Here is an 18,471-nt window from a genome sequence, read left to right as displayed (position 1 = left end):
GTGTGTGTGTGTGTGTACACACGCGCACGCGGTATTGAGGACTGAACCCAGGGTGGGGACTCTAGCACACCAAGCTACACTTTTAGCCCTTTAAAAATTTTTTTTGAGTAAGGATCTCTCTAAGTGGCCACGGTTTGCCTTGAACTTACAATCTTTCTGCTTTCAGTCTCCTGAGTAGTGGACATCAGATGTGTGCCACTGAGCCTTACTCAGGTACTGTATCTTAATAATTTTCACTCAAGAGGTATTTGAATAAGTAGATTGTCCATGGGGGACAAAACAGAAAGATGAGCCAGTGTTTTTATGATTTCTCATTGTTTAAAATATGGTACCTGAGTTTGCTTGGTGGTTTCAACCCCCCAGTGGAGGCGCTCAGCAGTCTGGTACTCCCAAAGCCCAGGGAGGGGGGTCTGCTCAGTGACTCCAATGAGGGACTCTTTCTGAGGTAAGGGTCTGGCTTCAGGTCCTCAGTTCTTCCCTTCAGAAGATCTGTGTGAGCAACAACATAATCACCTATCTTCGATGATGAGAAATTTGACTGGTCATCATATTTTATTCTTAAGTACAATTCTTATTTTATTCTCAAGTACAAATACACACACACACACATACACACACACAATCTTCTTTCCTGAAGTAGCAAAAATACAAATAGAAACATGGTATTTTCTAATGATTCTTCAGGCAGGACCAACTACATAAACTATAGGACCTAGATGCCAATTTCGAGATGGCTTTATCAGAGCATTAAAACAAAGTATGGGCCTGTCTAAGAGGCTATGCAACTACTCGGTTTGGATTCCATGAAGCTGGCTCTGTCCCCAAAGAATGTATTTGTTTTATTTTTTAGACACCAGAGAGAATGAGCTGGCAGGAAAATGCCTCATGATTATCAGGTCACAGTCAACAGCAGAGAAAAAGCTTGAGAACTAAGAATGGTAACTCTTTTATAAGAGAAAAAGTCATTCTCATCACAGGGTCTGGTTCATTAAAAAATTATCAAAAATCATCCTTCTAAAGGTTCTAAATACTGTCATATTAGTCTGAGTCAAAACAGTCCTCAAATGGGCTGAATCTACCAGATAATAAGATCATAAAAGTAGAGAACAGGAGAAAATTTTTGAGAATTTATTTATATTGACAGAGGAAATGAGCTCAGAGAATCAAGTTCAAAGGTATAGGACAGGACAGTGAGCAGGCTGAGCCCTCAGTTGCCTCCTGTGGATCCACATATAGTTACGCAAGAAAACAATACTTCTACAGCTAATAGCCACCAATTATGGGCAGTGAAGCTGGGAGTGAGACCAATTAGCTCTAAATACTGTAGAAAAATAGTGTTTACATCACTAAAGAGAACAACAAAAACAGCATATTAGTCCCTGTTTCTGCAGTTTCTGATGACCTCAATGTTGACAAGCAACAGCAGGAAATGAGAAGAAAACAATTTTACTGTGTAATCCTTTTTTATTATAGTAAATAATATTCCCATAAACAGGTGCCTGGTGGGGGACCAGGCAGGGAGGGTTGCCAGTGAGCTATTTACTCCCAGCAATAGTTGTGGTCTCAACTTCAATATTTATCTTGTCAATCAAAAGAATGGTTTCTCTTGACAATAGGAAACTTTGAAGCTGATGGGACACAGAGAAAAAGATACAAATACTATTACTCAAAGCTCACCTACCAAGTATACTTAAAAATGGTTAACATGGTGAATTCTATGGTATGCATCTTTTACTACAATTTTAAAAAAAGCACACCAAACACTATGTATATAATTATGTTATTCCCTATTTTATGTTACATAGTAAGTTATGCAGTTATGAAAATCAGGTAGGTTTTTAATCTTCTATTTTGGCTTTCTCCCTCCCCTGGGGCCCATGACTTTAAGTTCAGGCTAATATTCATTAACCACTCAGAAAATTCTAGGATTTTTAAAAATGATACTAAATCAAATGTGCTTATGCACTATAAATAGAAGAACAAAGTTTGATGATAGCATATCTGTTTACAATATAGCTTACTAAGTATTTTAAGCCCACTGTTGAGACCTATTGCTCAGGGAAAAAAAAAGATTCCTTTCAAAATATTGCTGCTCATTGACAATGCACCTGGTCGCCCAAAAGCTCTGATGGAGATGCACAACGAGGTTAATGTTGTTTTCATGGCTGCTAACACAGCATCTACTCTGCAAACATGGATCAAGGAGTAATTTCAAATTTTATTATTTAAACAATATATTTCATAAGGCTATAACTGCCATAGGTGATGATTTTAACAGCAAGAAGTGGATTATACTCAAAGACAGTGATATCTTAAGAGGTGCATTTTAAGAACTGTGGAAACAACTGGCAAATTCAAAATCAGATTTTTTTTCTTAAAATAGTTTTTTTTTTTTTTTTTTTTTTTTTAAAAGAGTAGAAGACAGCTGTGCGCGGTAGCACATGCCTGTAATCCCAGTGGCTCAGGAGGCTGAGATAGGAGGATAGAAGCTGGCCTCAGCAAGAGCAAGGAGCTAAGCAATTCAGTGAGAACCTGTCTCTAAATAAAATACAAGGACTGGGGATGTGGCTCATTGGCCGAGTGAATGCCCCTGAGTTCAATCCCTAGTACCCACACACACAAAAAAAAAAAAAAAAAAAAAAAAAGAGAAGATATTCTTTTGAGATTCAGTTTACATATATATGCATATATGTATATAAATGTATAGTAAGCATATAATTATATATTATAAAATAACAACCAAGTTTGGCATTTCTCTCTAGTCCATGCATGCTGAGAAGTGCAGTGAGGGCTGCACAACTGGATCTAACATCCACAAATGTATACATTCAGTGCTGGAAATCAGTTGGAAAAATACCACTGATTGTTGTTTTACTTTCAGGTTCATGAAAAGACAAGAAAGAAGAAAAATCAACCCCACAAAAAAGTAAGTCAAAACATCTTCATGTTTAAGGTAGTTTACCTGAGAGGGGAAGGTCTGGAAGATCTAAGCGCTGAGTCACCCCTTTGCTGGCTGGCCGTATGCTGCTGTAAGTCGAATGCCTCTATCAAAACAAAAGGGCACAAGAGCACAGGTGAGCTTGTGACAACAAGCACAACAGGATAACAGGGCTGGGGTTGTGGCTCAGTGGTAGAGCACTTGCCTAGCACATCTGAGGCACTGGGTTTGATCCTCGGCACCATATAAAAAAATAAAGTTATAAAAACAAAAAAGAACAGCATAACACAGGTGCATATGTGTGCATATGTGTATGTGTACATAAAACAGTTCTAAGCACAACAGAATCACCATTGGGGAGCTTTGAAAACAATAAATGCAACTGGCACAATACTCAAAGGGGAAAAAAAAGTGTAAACAGTGAAAAAAAATTTCAGTTCCTCATCAAAATTTATTTTTCCCAGAGGTAATCATTAATCAGCTTTGGGAATATCCTCTGTGGTACATTCTCTATATATTCAAAGAAATGTATAGAAAATACATTTTTAATGGCCAATAGTTGCTCAATGTCACTAATCAGGGAAATGCAAATCAACACTAAGGTCAGATGCCAGTGACCAGAAAGGAGTCAGACCAAAAGCGGCAGAACAAGGCTTTATTGGGGTTTGGCCCTCGGGCAAGATTCACCAGTCCACCGGGGTGCAAGGCCAGGGTGGAGGGCTGGGGAATCTTTTCATGGTTCCCCCTGGGGTTGGCTGGGGACTGTTGATTGACAGGCGGTTGCAAGACGGCCCTAGGGTTTATCTGCCGAGGTCTGGATTGGCTGTTCTTTGGCGGCCCGTGGGCCTGCTGATGCCCCGCCCCCATACAGCTGCTCAGACCTCCCTAACAAACACCACAATGAGATATCACTTCATTTCCAAAAGGAGGCCATTATAAAAACAAACAAACAAAAAACCTAGAAAATAACAAGTGTTGGTGAAGATGTGAAGAAAGGAGAACCGGTACACTGTTGTTGGGAATATAAAATGTACAGTTGCTGGGAAAAACTGTACGAATAAAAATAGAACTACCATAAGACCCATCAATCCTACTTTTGCATATTTTTCCAAAACAATGAAATTAGAATCTTAAAGAGATATTTACACATTGATGTTTAATGCAGAATTATTCACAATAGCCAAAATGCAGAAACAACCAAAATGTTTAGCCAGAGAAAACAGAAAGCTGCTATTCAAGAGAGCTGCTATACATCATGCTTATAGTTAATGATATTGTATTGTACTCTTTAAAAATTTGTTAAGAATGCAGATTTCCTAGCATGCATGAGGTCCTCGGTTTGATCTCCAGCATCACACACACACAAAAAGTACAGATTTCATGTTATATGCTTTTTCACCATCCTGAAAACAAATTCTCTGTTTTTAAGAAAACACGAAGGTTTTCATACCAATACATTTTTTGTGTACCGTTTTGCTTTGTTCATTTAACATGTCCTAGAGTGCTGGAGCTGCCCTGTATTCTTTCTCTGCTGGGTTGTATCCACCACCTTGACAGATCCACACAAGAACTGCCATGTGAGGCCATATGACCCAGCAAAAAGTACACAGTTCAAGAGCCAGTCTACTACAAACTAGCTGCATGACTTGGATTATGGGTTTCTTGGGTTTCTTTGTACTTTATCCTCTTTATAAAATGGAAAGAATACCAATAGCACCTACACTGGAGGGTTGCTGGGGTAATTAAATGAGTTAAAATCCATTTAGAGTAATCAAAACAGAGCTGGCGGGGCTGGGGTTGTAGCTCAGTGATAGAGCACTTGCCTACCATGCATGAGGCACTGGGTTTGATTCTCAGCACCACAAACAAATAAGTAAAAAAATTAAAAGTCCATCGACAGCTAAAAAAAAACAAAAACAAAAACAAAAACAAAAACAAAAAAACAGAGCTGGGCACACAATAAGCATTCAATGTTAGCTATTATTACCACAATTCTTTTGACCAATCCTCTATTTTATACTGGTATCGATATTGATACTGGCATTATGAAAAACGCTGTAATGAATATCCCATACAGTTGCCTGTGTACAGGGCCATTTTGAAACTTTCCAGAACATTCTTTGTTCATCTTTTAGTGGCCCTGCTCCACATTAAATTAAGCATGATACAGTGTACCCAATGTACACTGTGTAGCATACAATTTTCAAAAAAATATTTTGAAATGGGGTCTTGCTATGTCATCCAGACTGGCCTTGAACTTATGCTCCTCCTGCCCAAAGTCTCCTAAGTAGCTAGGATTACTGATGTGTACCATGGCATAGGCTTGAAAAGGTTTTATGTGTGTGTGGCGGGCGGGGGGAACAGTTCTGGGGATTGAACCCAGGGGCCCTCTACTACTGAGCTACATCCTCGGTCTGTGTTATTCTTTGAGACAGGGTCATGCTAGGTTGCTGAGGCTGGCCTTGAACTTGCAATCCTCCTGCCTCAGCCTCCCAACTAACTGGGATTACAATCATGTGCCACTGCACCTAGTTTCAAAAGTATTTTTAGCTGGGTGCGGCAGTACACCCTATAATCCCAGCACCTCAGGAGGCTGAGACAGGAAGATTGCAAGTTCAAAGCCAGCCTCAGCAACTTGGTGGCCCTAAGTAACTTAGTGAGACCATATCTCAAAATATACAAAAGAGCTGGGGATGTGTCTCAGTGGTTAAGCGCCTTTGTGTTCAATTCTGTTACCAAAAAAAAAAAAAAAAAAAAAAAGTTTTCTTTAAATTTTGCTTTTGGAGTAAATAGACTGAATAAAAGTAATAATACAGGACATCACTGTCTCCTTTATAATCTTGTGGAAAAGCATCCAATATATCACCATTACATGACTCTGCTGTAGATATATAATAGAGACTCTATCAGATTCAGGGATTTTCCTTCTATTTGCAGTTTTTCTAAATTTGTTTTTTAAATTAAGAAAGGTACTTGTTATCAAATACATTTTCCTGCCATCTACTAGGGATGACCATGTGATTTTTCTCCCTTTGTTCATGTGGTAAATTTCTCTGAATGTTTTCAACAGTTAAATAGCCTTGCAGACCTGGAGTAAATTCCACTTGACATGATCTTTTTTATGTATTGCTGAATTTGGTTCACAAAGATTTTGTTCAGGATTTTTGTATCAAGGTTCACACGGGAGACTGACCTTTGAATTTTCTTGTCTTTTAGACTTAGAAAGAATTAAGTATTAAATAATATTAATAATAATTAACTATAAGTTAAGTATGAAATACTTAATTTCATTTCATACTTAGAATTAAGTATGAAAACTATGCTGGCCCCTTAAAATGTATTGAGAAAGCATATCCCTTCTTCTAGTCCCTGTGTGAATTTATGTAAAATTGGTGTTATTTCTTCCTTAAATGTTTGAGGGATTTTTTTGTTAAAACATCTGGGCCTGATATTTCTTTTGTGGAAAAGATTTAAATTATTAACCACTTAAGATTTTCTACTTTTTCTGATGCCAACTTAGTTATGTTTTTCTAAGATTTTGATCATTTTATCCACAGTTTATAATTTTTAGCACAAAGTAGTAATGTATAATATCTTATTATTATTGTTTTAATGTCTATGGGATCTTTAGTGATGTACTCCTTTAAAAATTCCTAAGGAGTTGGGGTTGTAGCTCAGTGGCAGAGCACTTGCCTAGCATGTGTGAGGCACTGGGTTCGATCCTCAGCAGGACATAAAAATAAAAGAATGAATTAAAAATTCCAGATACATCAGGGCTGAGGGTGTAGGTCAGTGGTACAGCACTTGTCCAGCAGGCACAAGGCCCTGGGTATGATCTCCAGCACTGCAAAACAGTAAAAATAAAAATTTCTGGTATAGGTAATTTATACTTTCTCTTCTTTGTAGCAATCTTGCCAGAAGTTTATCAATTTCAAGTCTTTTATAATAATAAGCTTTATGCAGAACTCCTCTTCATAGGCTCTTGGCTGAAAATATACTAGTTACAAAAACCAGTTTTTGTTTTTGAAAGTGTCTTTTTTTGTGTGTTCACCTTTGAAGGATATTCTTTTTCTAGTCACAGAATTCTGAGAGCAGTTACTTTCTTTTAGCATTCTGCAAATGCTGCTATTTTGCCTTCTGGTTTCCCTCATTTTTTTTCTACTCTTTTTTTTTTTTTTTTTTTTTTTTTTTTTCTGTACTAGGGATTGAACCTAGGAGTAAAGTTACTACTAATAGCTATAACCCCAGCCTTTTTTTATTTTTTATTTTGAGGTGGGTTATCAGTAAGTTACTGAGGGCCTTGCTAAGTTGCTGAAGATAAACCTGAACTTTTGATTCTCCTGACTCAGCCTCCTCAATCACTGGGATTACAGGATGCACCACTGTGCCTGGCCTCCTTCATTTTTGTTGACAAAGCAGCTGTCAGTTTTGCTCTTACTCCTTTAATATTAAAGATACCCCTTAATATTAAGGTACTTTTAAGTTGGTTTTTCTTTTGTTTCCAGCAGTTTTAACTTGATGTGCCTAGGCAGTTTTCTTTGTACTTTTGTTGCTTGGGGTTCATATGGTTTCTTTTTGAATCTATGACTTGATATCTTTTATTGGTTTTGGAAATTCTTGACTATTATCTACTCAAATATTTCTTTTGCCCCACCTGTTCTTTTTCTTCCTTTGGGGAACTCCAATTACACAGCAGACCTTTTCACTATGTCCCATTTATCTCTTATGTCCTTTTCTCTATGTTTTATGTTAAGACATTTCTACTGACCTATATTTTGTTCTTTAAGTCTCTCTTACAGTGTTTAATCTATAGCCAAATCCATTTAGTTATTTAATTTGTGCAATTTCTAATGGATTATTTTTAAAAATAAATTGTGGGTTTTCTGAAATTATTTATCTTGTCTTTTATTTTCTTGACCATTTTAAAGTTTGTGTCTAAGACTATCAATATCTGTTCCTATTGTCTTTTTCTCTTGTTTCTTTACTCATTTGGTATCACCTACTTGCATGCTGGGGATTAATTTAATTTACTATATGGTCCTGCATTTGAAAAAATATGCATGTAAATTGAGATTATGGATAATATAATCTTCTTCCAGCTTATTTACTTCTGCTTCCAGAAGGCAGTTAAGAGAGAAGTTCACATACATCCAAACCTATGTCTGCACAGATTAAAAATTACACAAATAAAAACTTTAAGATATTAATGAACAATATTTTAGTAAACTAATGCCTAGAAAGATATTTCAAAGTAGGATACAAAGCTCCTTAAAATCATAAATGAAATGTAAAATTTCTATTCAGGAAAAGGTAACTATAAACAAAGTTAAAAGATAACAAAGAGTAGCAATATGTATCAACACAAATGTTTAAAAAGCACAATATATGGAGATGTCTCATAAATAGGAAAAAGACCAATAACTAAAAGAAAAATGGGTGAAGCATATGTGATCACACACACTCAAAAAACAACAAAATAACCTATAAATATATGAAGTGCTCAACCTTATCAATAAACAAAGTAAAATAAGATATCACAGTTCATTTACTCAAATCCTCGAAATTTATAAAGGGTGTCAAAATTCTGGGAAAACAGCACTTTATATAATGTGAGTGGAGTGCAAATTTCAGGGCAACATATCAAAATTTTCAATATGCCAAGACAGAGCAAATTTATTTCCTTTTCTAGTAATCTATTTTCCATTACTAGGAACCAATTTAGGTCTTAGGATTAGCTCACTAAACTTCATTCAGTTCCTTTGAATTACATGAGACTGGAAAGCTAAAGGGTATATTTTTCAAACTCCCTCAAAGTTTAGTTCACAGTGATCTAGCTTTTGTCAAGCAGGTTCATTCTGAGAAGATCTGAAAGGTGCAAGGGAGGGTAATTCTGCCCTTCTGCAGCTTTTGCTGGCAATCATGGCTTGGAGGCATATTGCTTTTCTCTAGCAGGGGAATGAAGATTCTGGGGTCTGATCCCATAACTTCATGGTATTATGAAGCAGGGTATAGAGTCTGTGTTCTGCCAGCATGAACTGCACCTGCAGCAGTATGGTCCTGAAGTTGGCCTTAGATCTTGACAGAAGTAGTGGTTCTAGGCAAGCACTTAGAGAAAGAATTCCTGATTCTGGTAGAAATAGAAGATTTTTTTTTTTTTAAGTTTTGTTTGTTTTGGTACAAGACACTGAACCCAGGGGTGCTTAACCACTGAACCACATCCCCTGCCCTTTTTAATTTTTATTTTGAGACAAAGCCTTGCAAAGTTGCTTAGGGTCTGTAAGTTGTTGAGACTGGTTTTGAACTTGTGGTCCTCCTGCTTCTGCCTCCCTAGTCATTAGAATTACAGGCACGTGCAAGATACCCAGCTGTAGAAGATGCTTTGATGGGCTAACTTGAGATGTTTCCTAGAAGCTCAGTGAGACCAGAACCTTCCCCTCCAGTCCTTCCAGTAACAAAACCCCTGAATCACTCTAGCCTAACTAGCTAAAGTGATTTCTGATATTTGCAAATGAATAAATCTTAATATACTCTTATACAGAAACAATTTCTTATTAGGTCAAAAATTTGTATAAGGACCTTCACTGTATTGCTTTTATAGTAAGTTAAATTCAAAACAATCTAAGTGAAGGATATGGTTACCTACTTGTCCTCCTGTCCCACCCTAAACTACTCCCATTACCTGGCCCTGCCTGACAAGAGAGCCTACAAAAAGTAACTAGCTCCTCCAGTGACCTGGCTCTGCTAGGGCCATGTAAGACCCAGATCCTCGAGGTGGCTTGCTACCATTTTTCCCCTGAAGATGTGCTCCTTGGGTGCTGAATAAAGTATTGCTGGTCCATGAGGTCTCCCTTCATTTTCTTTTTCTTTTTGTATTCTTTTCATTTGGTTCCCTGACCAGGAACAGGATATTTGGGGGATTCTTTTTACCTTTCACCATTCCAACAAACTTCCAGTTTTTCTTTCTCTCCATGAGACCTCCAAATCAGAGATCATTTTCTGCCATTTTGTTCCCGCATGCAACATTGGCCATTTCATTCTTCATAGAGGTAAGACCCCCTCTGGTCTCTCACAGAGGCACCCTGCCTGAGACCCTTGCCTTTTGGCTTATCTGAGCTCCAGGAGTCACTCCACCATTGATTGTAGAAGGGGATACCCTCTTATTCTCCAGTGGAAATCTGTCCGGTGACAGAAGAGAGATGTCAAGGGACACCTTGGTCTCTACCACCAACCAGTCAAACCTCTACAACATGGGGGCTCCCAGAGACTCCTTAGGTTGTCTCATTGCTCACCCAGACCCCAGGGGTCCTTCACCAATCTGGCTGCAATCTAAATTAGACAATCTAGTCAATAACCCAAATTCTGAATTCATGACCTTTGACCTCAAATCTTCCAAGACATAGACAGTTTTCTCCAACCAAATGGCAAATGGTCTGAGATTCCCTACCTCCAAGCCTTTTTTTTAACCTCTACTCAAAGCCCTCATTATGCCAACCTTGCTCTGTCCTACAAATGATTCTTGCCAACACCCACTCCATAAGTCCTCTAGATCAGATCCTGACCCCACTCCTCTTCTTCATTTACTGCTCCCAAAATAGTAATGAACTGGACCAGCTTTTGCCTGCAGGTCTCTGGAACATATCAGTGCTACCCATGGCAAAATGTATGTTGGGGAAAGCACTGGTCTGCATTTGGGTCTCCATCTGCCCCCAGCACATCCCTACAGGCTGGTCCTGCTTCACCGATTCTCCTCCACTCTTCCCTTAGGTCCCTGGCCTCTACCTTGAGGCCGAGGCCCAGGACACTGAGTGTGCCCACCCTGCTGGGATAAGACTCTCCCCATGGGAGGAAGAGCTGGTGCAGGGGCCGTGCCCCAGGGATGTGTGCCCTGGCAACAACCCACAGGATACCACAACATCATTTGCCATTAAGAGTCAAAAGAGACTGATAGAATTCTCCTGACTTGCCTCAGTTTCTTTTCTGTGGGAGAAATTTGGTGGGTGGGACAGAGGAAGGTTTGAGACAACTGAAGGCAGCTGACCACCCCCAATGTTGCATGAAAGTCTCATGTCCCAAATCTGACCCACATTCCTGATAAGTCTGGTAATTAATATCCTTAAAGATATACAGTCCCAAATAAAGACCTTGTCCTTATGGCCTTATTATGGGAACAACTTAGCTGTTATACCAACTGATGAGAGATTAATCATTTCTATAATCTTCATGATATTCACTGACAAGTTCCAGATGCTGCAACATTATTTTGTATTAATCTCATTCCAGTACTCATGTCTTTTTGTTTCTCTCATAGAAGCACCTGCCCCATGACTTTATGACTTGTTGTTTCTGAACCAGACTTGTGCCATAGACCACTCAACTAACCCTAGATATTCCTAAGAGGAAAACCCAAACTGTCTGCCCCATGTAGCCCCCTCTCAGCTCAAAGAAGCCAGAGCAACTGTCCTCCACTTTCCTCTAATAGCAGTTAAAATTATGTTTACAGAGGGAGGAATGGGGATGGATGACAAAAGGACAGTCAGTGTAGATAATAAATAATTGGGTCCCACTGGGAAGATGGGGACTGGCTGTAAAGGAAAGGAAATAATATACTAATATCTCCAAAGCCCTTCCCCCTTTTCCACCTGTTGCCAATGATACCTACCTCCAGGGATTTACTCCTCCCAGCAAGGAGTTCTTAATGAATCAGTGCCCTCTGGGTGGCTTCATCCCCACCCTTGGATCACTCCACTTTTAGCCCACCTTTTGTCACTAGTCACAAAAGGAATTGGGGAGGAAAGAGCATGCTAAATGCTGACCACCACATGCTTTCTATTCCAAGAAGCAATTTATCTACAGCCTTGCCTGGCCTCTGAGGATAGTATATATAACATTACCTAGCAAACTACCTGTTTACTGCAGGAGAAATGCAGGCCCAAAATAATGCTGAAAAGAGGAAACAAGTTTCCCTAAAGGAGGAGTCTTTGGGGACCAGATCCTGGCATTAAAATTAGATTACCTTCTCTAGACTTTCATAATGAAGCCAGAATTAAAGACAGAGAATTGTGTAGAATAAGTGATTGGGTCAGATCAAGAAAATGGAAGTTGATTTGAGTCCGGGAAGTTGAAAACTCTTCCTGGGAGACTGGAATGTTCATGTCCCCAGAGCCCTTTGATATCACCCCTCCCAAAGAGGTTGTTAATGAAGCAACTCCCAAGCAGAAAGAGAGCTATTAATCAATGCCCCTTGGGCCACTGCTCCCCTCCTGCCTAGCACTTCGTTTTGGTCCTTCTAGCCCACCTGCTCACCCTCCGGTCATTCCACCAACATCTCCCTGTCACTATGCAGGATGGGGGGAAATGAACACGATAAGGGAGAAGAATGCAGGCGAACAAAGGAAATTTTAGATGTATAAAAGGGACAGGACTTCCTCATTTCACGGATTCCGCCTTTGGGTGCCCTTCTTTCACCCAGAAGTCTGTTTTACTATCCTTTAATAAAGAGTCTTACTTTCTACTCTACACTTGCCTCAGTGTGCTTCTCTGGTGTTATACTTCAGCAGTTGAGGAAGCAGGACTTGTCAAGGTAACTGATAAATTGTGGTATTAATAAGTCACATTTTCTCCCCTCATCTGGTAGGAAAAAACCAGAAAATCTGTCTCAGTTAATTAGAGTAATACTACCCCTCGTCTGTCCTAGTTCAGAAATCCAGACTGTTTATTTTCTCTAGTGGAAACATTACCCACAGCAGTAACAAGCTTGCCTCCCACTTCAAATTGAGAAGCATAATATGAAATTTTGATCCTGTGAGCATGAGGACTCAAAAGGACAATGGGAACATGAAAGAAATTTTAAGGGCACCACTAGCTGGCAAATGTCCTCCCTTAAATTAAAATAGTTATCAGAAAGTTTGTATCCTTCATTCTGAGTAAGAATGAGCCAGAGGTCATGAAAGGAAAGGCAAAAACTGCTGATCCCTAGAGGCTCCAGGATCAGGGAGTTGCCCCTTAGCCAAAGAAAGTTTTCTTAGCATAGGAACCCATATTTCTGTTCTTTTTATTCTTGTTCACAGGGAAGCCTCATCCTCAAAAGTAATAGTAGGGGATGACCTAATCCCAGTTGAGATAAAGGAGATCCCTAATAATTTTCTGCATCAAACCTGGCCTGATTACCAACTGGGGAATAAAAATGGTTCAAATGCCCTAGGCATGAGGTACAACTCAAATAGCAGATTCCCCTGGCTTCTGCCAGATCTCACCAAGGCTTACATTGAAATGTAAATGACCAGAGGCCTGCCCAGCTTACAGGACTTGGGACCAGAGGGGGAAAATGGGCCACTTTAAGTCCAACCTGCTTGTCTTTACCTTGAGAATCCTTAACCCAAATATTTCAGAGCTCTTTCTTATTCTTTCAATATCTTAACTGACGAATCTGAGCCAAAAAGTAAACTGCATGCTGCTTTATTAGAGTAAGTAATGGCTGCTTTATTTTTTTTCCCTAGGACTTTTTTTTTTTTAATTCTATATTTTTGAGCTCCTGGTTTTATGGTGAATTCATTTTCATCTTGCATGCCTAAATTAATATGTTTTTCTTATCAGTCTTATTTTACTTAATTATAGGTTTTTACACTGTGTTTAGAGGCCAAATTTTTCAAGGGTTAGCTCTCAATCTAGTAAAGGCTTTGATAAACATCTGTAGTATTATGGTAGAAATCTATCAACAAACAAGATCTGTTTCCTGTCTGTCTTGTGTATCTGTGCATACTTGTGTATGGTCATGTCTACATATGTGCATGTGTCCATAAATCATGGACATGGTATCAAAATTGGCATATAGATAAATGAGTGCTCACAAATTAAAATTTAAATGAAAAATGGATCCAAATACCTTTAGCTCATGTGATTTAAAAAGTTCAATTTAGGGCTGGGGAGAAAGCTCAGCTGGTAGAGTGCTTGCCTCTCAAGCACAAGGCACTGAGTTCGATCCCCAGCACCGCAAAAAAATAAAATAAAATAAAAATAAAAAGTTCAATTTAAATTAGGTAAACAAATGAGAGTAAAAATGTCTTTAAAATTACTAACAAGTTTTTTTCTAGGTGGTCAAACAATTAATAAAACTTTGATGTCTAGAAAATGTCTAAAATGTAATATCCATTGTTTCTAGGATTTTTCTTCAACAAGGAAGAGATGGCTAATGCTGTTTGAAATAATTGTCTGATATCTTGGTTTTATAGTTAAAAATAAGTAAATTAGACTCGACATATATGGGATTAATCATAAATGTGTTAGAGACATTTGATTAATTTACAAAGTTAAAATGTTAGAATATCAGCTGCTAAATATGACGTCAAATATCCTTGACTTCTTGAATTCCATACGGTAATATACTCTTAAAAATTATGTATGTTTTCATAAATTTGTAAATGGGAAAAGGTTTAAGATTGCTGTGTCTCATCAATGTTCGTAGCTGCTCAGTTCACAATAGCCAGATTGTGGAACCAACCTAGATGTCCTTCAATTGATGAATGGATAAAGAAACTGTGGTATATATATATATATATATATATATATATATATATATATATATATACAATTGAATATTACACAGTCATAAAGAATGATAAAATTATGGCATTTGCAGGCAAATGGATGAAATTGGAGAATATCATGCTAAGTGAGATAAGCCAATCTCAAAAAAACCAAAGGACAAATGATATCACTAATAAGTGGATGATGACACATAATGGGGGGTGGAAGGGGTTAGTGTTAGGGTTAGAGTTAGGGTTAGGGAGGGGGGCAAGAATGGAGGAAGGAAGGACTGTATAGAGGGAAAAGAGGGGTGGGAGGGGTGGGGGGAAGGGAAAAAATAACAGAATGAATCAAACAACATTACCCTATGTAAATTTATGATTGCACAAATGGTATGCCTTTATGCCATGTACAAACAGAGAAACAACATGTATCCCAATTGTTTATAATAATAAAAAAAAAGATTGCTGTGTCTGTGTCTTCACTAAAACAATGTTATGAGAGTCAAGATTCTATCAGGTGTCATTTATACACAAAGAGTATAAGAGGTTTCAATTGGGTTTCAATTAGAGAAACATAATAAAATAAAAGTATTTCATCTTATTAAAGTAAAATACTTTGTCTGAATTCAGAAATTTACAAGGGTTGTTTCACAATGTAAATTAAGGAAAGGGGTCAATAGTTAGGTAAGAGAAAAAGGTCCTAGGTATGGAAATACATTTAGTAGGGCTGGGGAGATAGCTCAGATGGTAGAGTGCTTGCCTTGCAAGCACAAGGCCCTGGGTTCAATCCCCAGCACTGCAAGAAAAACAAAAAACAAAAAACAACCACCTTTAGTAGAAGGAAAAAGAAAATGTTTCTGGGTAAGAAAGTCTTTTGTGGTAAAGTAAAGTTGTAATACATCTAAATAAGTGATAAAGGGGCTGGGATTGTGACTCAGTGGCAGAGCACTTGTCCAGCATATGTGAGGCCCTGGGTTCAATCCTCAGTACTACATAAAAATAAAGAAATAAAATAAAGGTATTGTGTCCATCTACAACTAAAAAAAAAAAAAAGTGATAGGAAGGTCTGTGTAAGTGAAAGGTAAATTTCAAAAAGTTTATATGTAACTAAGTTGGTTGTATATAAGTAACACAATTAGTTAAAGCTATTCAAGGTTTTTCTGTGAGGTCAAATGTTAATAGACTAATATAAACCAAAGTTTACATCTTGAAATGACAAGGATTTCTTAGAAAATTAATTTACTATTAATATTGTGTTCATTAGGTTTTATTCTTTTAAAATTTTTTTTAGTTATATGTGGACACAATATCTTTATTTATTTAATTTTATGTGGTGCTGAGGATCAAACCCAGTGCCTCACATGTGCAAGGCAAGTGCTCTAACACTGAGCTACAGCCCTAGCCTCAGGTTTTATTCTTTGAAGCAACTAGTCTTGAAGGAATTAGGGTTCATACAACTCTGGTTAAACAACAACTGTCATTTTAGAGATTACACTACATTACAGAATCTAAATTTTCTTTAAAAGTTAAACTTCGTTAATATGAAAACATCAGTGTAATTGTGGCTTTTCTGTATACTAAATGTGTTCATATATCCTAGGAATACAAGTCTTTAAAGCAGGAGGTTTAAAAGAGCATTTTATTATGCTGGTGTTCTCCAAATTAAAGTTGTCTGTAATGGTAATTTTGTATTTATAACAAATTTTACTGGGGATTTCTTTATATCATTTAATGTTCTGTTACTGAACCTGTTATCAATAAGATATATGTAAAAATTTACATTACTTTTTAACCTGGGGTATAAATTTAATGTATTTCTAAAAGATAAAAAGAGCCTGATCTGTTTAAAGGTTAATATTACATGATCCAGATGTAATGTTATATTGTGTTAGCTAACATTCACACAGACTCAAGAAACAATATATAAACTTATAAAATGATATTTAAGAAAAGCTGGGGAGATAGCTCAGTCGGTAGAGTGCTTGCCTTGTAAGCACAAGGCCCTGGGTTCGATCCCCAGCACCCAAAAATAAATAAATAAAGAAAGAAAGAAAGAAAAAAGAGGCAAAGATTGCTTCAGAAATAAAACACTTTACCTAAGATTTGCCAAGAGCCCCACCTCAACCTGAGTTAAGACTGCCTCTCACCTTACTCCATGTTAAGATAATTTCCAAGTAGGCTAGACTTAAGGTCATTTAAAATCATGTTCAAAGGATACATTTTTTGTTATAAAGATTACTGTGATCTCTTGGGCTGGGGTTGTGGCTCAGTGGGAAAGCACTGCCTAGCATGGGTGAGGCACTTGGTTTGATCCTCAGCACCACATATAAATAAATAAAATAAAGCACCATTGACAAAAAAAAAATTTTTTTTAAAGATTATTGTGACCTCAAACAGGAGATATAATATATAACTAAGTAAGGTTTAAGATTATAAAAATTATGTTTCTTAGTTCATAGTCATTAGACAAACTCAACGTTTTTACTATTGTTAATTTCATTTTGTGTTTTCATTGCCAACTTTAAACGTCATCTGTTAGTGCTTTATAGAAGTACAACTTTCAATATGACAACCTGAGTTAATTTGAGGTAATAGGCCATCATCTACAGACAGGCAGGATGTAAGGTTAACTTCTGGTACTAATACTAACCCCAACTGAATAGGAGGGTAAATGACTGTAAAGTTAAAGACATTAAAGTTAAAACCCAGTACTTTTGCTTTAATCCTGGTGAAACTGGCTTGCTGAATGTTTAAGACCAAGGCTTAGACGTTAAAGTTAAAGAAGTAAAGGGGCCAAGAAAGTAAATAGTTAATGTTTGGTTCTTGCCCTCTCAGTCAGCATGAATCCAGGGAACAAAGTAACTTCTCAAAGGCCTTTGCAACTCTGAGCCACAGGTCTTCCTGATTAGGGGGATCCATGAGTCCCTGGAGAAAAAGAAAGTCAACCAGTGCACATGCTGCAAAAGAGGAGGGTCATTAAAAAAGGGACACATCCTTGAAGCTTCCAAGGGAAGTCACATGGCCACCAAGACCCTTGATCTTCCTACAGATGGCAGTGGCAGTGCTAAGAGGCTGCTCCCAAGCTCTCAAGAGTGAACCCTGAGGGAACTCAGCTGACTATTAAAAACAGATAGGAACAAGGTCAGTTTGACTAGTTTGGTCTAGAATACCTAGCAAAAACAGTTATAACCAAAGTACAGCTGTACCTGGGCATTTAAAAGAAAAAACAATAGTTCTTTTAATGGAATTTAAGACATACACTTGTGTCAGCCCCACGCCCTGATGCCCTCCAAATTTTGAGGCATTTTTTCCTTTGTGAGCCTCATATTTACCCCTGCCTACCAAAAATTGGACTGGTCTCTGTACCTTGGTCTTCCTTACTCCTCAAATTGACGTTTTACTTAACAACCCAAAGTTTGCCTATTCCAATGATGGCACACACCAGACACAAGAGAGTCCTTCAGTTTATTCCCTTTCGCATAGGGCCACAACCACTAGGACTAAAGAGATATCCACTGGGCTTAGCACAGGAGTAGCAGGATTAGGAACCTCTATTCACTATAAAAAATTGTCAGCATAGGTTCTTGAAGATTTCCAGCAGGTCACCAGTTTGGTACTGACTTTACAAAATCAATTGGATTCCCTGGCATGTGTCATCCTGAAGAGTCATCAGGACCTAGATTTCCTTACTGATGAACAAGGTGGCCTTTGCCTCTTTCTCAGGAAGAATGTTGCTTCTAGGTCAATCATTCAGGACTGGTAAAGGATAAGGTTAAGTAACCATAGTACTGATTGGAACAACAGAGGTGAGAATCCTAAAACCTAAACAGTGTGTTTAAATCCCAAATCCCAAATCCTAAAACAGTGGACTTCCTGGCTTCTCTCTCTTTCAACCCTCTAATACTCATTTTTCTTGTAATAACCTTTTCCCCTGCTTTGTTAATTTTATACAGAAGCAGCTTCTGGACAAGGTGACTCGTCTAACCCTTACCAACTCCAAAGAACACA

The 18,471-nt window shown here is 37.9% G+C and overlaps 1 protein-coding gene across 7 annotated transcripts in view; it reads right to left on the bottom strand.

The window, feature by feature from the left end:
- Positions 1-18,471, bottom strand: part of Specc1 (sperm antigen with calponin homology and coiled-coil domains 1) — a 265,322-nt gene that overhangs the window by 67,453 nt on the left and 179,398 nt on the right. For all 7 annotated transcript variants that reach the window (XM_047545173.1, XM_047545172.1, XM_047545171.1 and 4 more), the window contains 2 exons: positions 2,963-3,044; positions 333-489 (listed from right to left, as the gene is read on the bottom strand). In XM_047545173.1, the coding sequence (XP_047401129.1) occupies positions 333-489; positions 2,963-3,044 (239 nt within the window). The remainder of the gene's footprint in view (positions 1-332; positions 490-2,962; positions 3,045-18,471) is intronic.

The sequence above is a fragment of the Sciurus carolinensis genome, chromosome 3 (assembly GCF_902686445.1).
Source record: "Sciurus carolinensis chromosome 3, mSciCar1.2, whole genome shotgun sequence".
NCBI lineage: Eukaryota > Metazoa > Chordata > Mammalia > Rodentia > Sciuridae > Sciurus > Sciurus carolinensis.
The sequence above is the reverse complement of the archived record's forward strand: the minus strand, read 5'-3'. Positions and strand labels throughout refer to the sequence as shown.